Consider the following 3,778-nt stretch of genomic DNA (forward strand, 5'->3'; position numbering starts at 1 on the left):
TCTCTCAATATATCACATCTTACATGTATATCTCTATCTTCTATATCTTCCTTACACTATTCATAGATCGGAGATCAAGATGTATTCCGTTCTAACCAGACACAGTAAAACATGAACAGAGAGCAGAAAGTTTTTTTCCTAAAGGTAAAAAAGTGAATGAACACGCATATGTTTATTATATTTTAATATTTTTTACAATTTTAATCGGCTCTACAGATAAACAATATTCAATCAAAGTTTCACGTATTATATTTATAAATGATATATTTTCTTTTATCACTTAATTTTGTTACCTATAGTCGATAGAAATATTCCAATATATCAGCAGAATCTAGAAAGTAATATAAGAATATTTTTATTAATATTGATAAGATTAATATAGAAATACTTACAGAAGTACGGACATTTTTGAAAATATTAATAAACCACACAAGTGCATTCAAATATGCATATATTGATTGAAAAAAATGCTTTAACATTCATAACCTTTTTTATACTTGTTCATGAATATATATTATAATTTGAACATGATATAATTAATATATGTAATATAATAATTACTTTTTAATTTATAAACATGTCTTAACGAAAGGTATTTCTTCCGAGGCATTTGAAATTTCCGACACATGATAACTCAATTATATAATAGCTAGGAAGCGTGTCGGATTTGCGGGTTCCCATTTGAAAGAGCCACTATGTTCCATGTTTACGTTTCCCCGCATTATTGCATCCTTATCACTTCCCCATGTTTTCTTATCATTACGTCATCGTTAAAAGTATTAGCACATCGATAAAAATGACATATGCCCGCAATATCCCTTTTATCACTTTCGCTCTGCCGTATTTATGATTCCGCGTTCGAGCTCAAGCCAACGAACATTTTCCTGTCTCCCTGCGATTTTAATCGGAAATATTTGTCGCCTCCTATTACATTACGCAAGCACCTGCCTGAAAACGTAAAGCCGATGACGTAATCGTGAGATTTGAAAATATCTATAAGCCAGGCAGTTGTTTCGCGTGAAGAATAAACATTAATCTGACAAAGAAATCCGAATGCCAACCGGAGCGTTAAAGGTCACCACGGCTATCGTCTCCGCAGGGTTCGCGCTTCAAGGTCATCCTGCGGGCGGATCGACCTCCGGCACAGGGACTCTCGCCGTGAAGGCTGCTTGCGAGCGGTCACACGCGTACGTTCGCGTACCTGCGGCGGTCTCTTATCATCGACGAGCCTCTCGATGATAAGAGCGAACTTGCCATCGCTAACGGCGGCGAGTTTCCTTATCAGCCAGCTGCTTCCGCAACTGACAACCGGGGGCGCGAGCAGCGTCTCTCTCTCTCTCTCTTTACCTCCCACCCTTTCTCTCTATCTACCTCACCGTCTGTCTCTCTCCGTCCTACCGCCGCCTACGTTCAAGTTGAATTCAACATTGACCGCCGACGCACAAGCCTCGCGCGGTGCAAAAGGCGCGCACGTACGTACACACGTCGCCGATATGGAAAAACCGAGTCGACGTACGGTCGCTCCGTCGCGCGCGTCTCACGCGTAAAACCGATAGGAAAGAGAGAAACCGCAACAAGCCGCGCGTATAATGCGTAAGGTCACACTCGCGTTCACGTTCACGGGGTGTCGGCGTGTGCTCGCGTTATTAGCATGAGCATCTCTCAAGATAGCGCCGCTACGATCGTGTGCAGGGAGGTTTTCGACGAGACGTCTCATCCGACGAAGGAAGGTAAGCGGATCTTAATAATATCGGTGCGATATCGGCCCGGAGGAATAATAACCGTGACCTCGCATCCCCCATGCTTCCCCATCCTCCCCGTCGGCGAGCCGTCGACGATGACCTAGCGGGTCCGGCGCGTCGCTCATGCCTGCCCGGAAACAGGGCGTTCGTCGTCGAACTGATCGATGTCCTGTCGTTTCCTCCTGCCATAATAGCTGGCCCCCGGTGTCCTTCGGACTTGGTAATTCCACGTGGACATAGCAATTGACGCGCTTTGTCACCCGGCTGTCGCGACGCCCTCAGCCGTGTGAGAATCGCGCGCTATACATGCGCGTGCGAGAGAGAGAGAGAGAGAGAGAGAGGATTAATTGGCGCACCGACGTGTTGGAAAGCTCCGTGTAAAATTAGGCGACGAAGCCCGGGTTCTCACGGCGGCATTATCGTATTTAGGTCACGATGCAAATGATCGGGGATAATAGCGCAGCCCCGTTCCTCGGCCATGGACACTCCGCTGTCCGTTTTTCCGGCGATTTTCCGCTAGAACAGCGCGACCGTTCGACCACTTGCTACTTCTCCGCTTCGGGACGCAAGAAATCAGCCCGTCACATGTACACACATACCATTAGATACCCTAACACGCGTCTGTTCGAGATGACGCGCTTCTCATGAGACCAAGCAACCCTCTCCTGAATCCGGCGGACGGCTCGATCAATGGGGGAAAGAAGCGCGTCACGAACAATCTCTCTCTCTCTCTCTCTCTCGTCTCCGGAAACGACTGACGCGTGTTTTTGCGGCTCGTTTCCGACATCCCAATGTCGTCAGGTCGAGCGAGCGCACGCGGGAGAAGAAACCGCGCGCGATGATCGCGCAAAAAAGGAGGTAAACAGGTGTCGCCGTCCGTACGTCTGTCTGTTCTTTCGCTCGTGTTCCTTCCGCGAAACGACACGCTCGGAATCGCTCGGCGAGGGACACCGGGCCGAGGCGTGCGAAGGAGAGAGCCGGTGGCGAGGTTTCCTTGTTTATTTACACCGCGCCAAGCGGGAGTAGCGGAGTAGAGCTCCCGTTCCCCGACGCTCCGGAAAATCAATAGGGTCCGCAGTGCGGCGAAAGTTTTGTCACGGCACCGGGCGGCCGCGCGCGGCCGTGTCGCTCCGCGTCGACGAGCCCGCACACCTTGCCCGCGCCGAAACCTTCTCCGCCCTTCGTTCCCTACGTCGCGGAACCGGACGCGACGGGACTCGCAGCCGGACCGGCAATCCTGACCTCGTCCTTACAGTGGCTGCGTGGTGGAGAGCGGTCGATCGATCGAACCGCGCGTATTCGAGGATCAGCTTCGACCAACACTTTGTCCGGCGTGGCGCCGGGGACAGATGGTGGGCTCAACTTGCCCCCATACTACGTCGACCACCGCCACCGCCGCCGCCACAAGCAGTAGCAGCGGCGACGGCTGCGTTACCGCTGCTACCACCGTCATCGTTGGCCGCGCCGCACCACCTGTCCGGGCGCGCGGCTGATGAAATTTTTAATCGAGGCCCTTCCGACAGCTACCCGCGATCTCATGCGCTTCTTCTACGGGCGCAATCTTAGCGCTTAAAAATAGATGCTCATCGTGCACAGGGAGATACCAAAAGCCCGGCGTCGACGAGGAGCCGCAAAGGCCATGTAGTTACCGCGTGACCTCCCTGCGGCGCTTGACCCAGAACTATCGGCTACTTCGCCCGTCAGAGTTTTTGACCGCTCCTAATTACTGCGGAAGGATGCTTCCGGGACGCGGGGGGAGGAGTGGGTGGTTGTTGGCACTGTTGGCCCGCGGACATCGCGGAAAGGGTTGAATGACGTCCGCGGGCTAAATGGTGAGAGCGAAATGAGGGTGTTGCGGAGCTTCCATGATCTATCTTCTTGGAGATTTTTCCTATTTTCCCAGGCCGACAGGGTGTATCGTTTCACCCGTCGCGCGAAATGCGCGTGGACGTTATTAGCACATTCGAAGAACAGATTTTTCATGATTTCTTTGTCGTCTTCCGATCATGAAGAAAATAGAGCCCTCCCCCCCCCCC

At 51.0% G+C, this 3,778-nt stretch overlaps 1 protein-coding gene across 1 annotated transcript in view; it reads left to right on the forward strand.

Annotated features, from left to right (window-relative positions):
• The first annotated feature begins 1,421 nt into the window (after positions 1 to 1,421).
• LOC106745803 (centrosomal protein of 164 kDa) overlaps positions 1,422 to 3,778 on the forward strand; it is a 17,643-nt gene continuing 15,286 nt past the window's right edge. The window contains exon 1 of the mRNA XM_014621743.1: positions 1,422 to 1,730. Coding sequence (XP_014477229.1) covers positions 1,652 to 1,730 — 79 coding nt within the window. The 5' untranslated portion in view covers positions 1,422 to 1,651. The remainder of the gene's footprint in view (positions 1,731 to 3,778) is intronic.

The sequence above is a fragment of the Dinoponera quadriceps genome, unplaced genomic scaffold, assembly GCF_001313825.1.
Source record: "Dinoponera quadriceps isolate SergipeBrazil2010 unplaced genomic scaffold, ASM131382v1 scaffold1658, whole genome shotgun sequence".
NCBI lineage: Eukaryota > Metazoa > Arthropoda > Insecta > Hymenoptera > Formicidae > Dinoponera > Dinoponera quadriceps.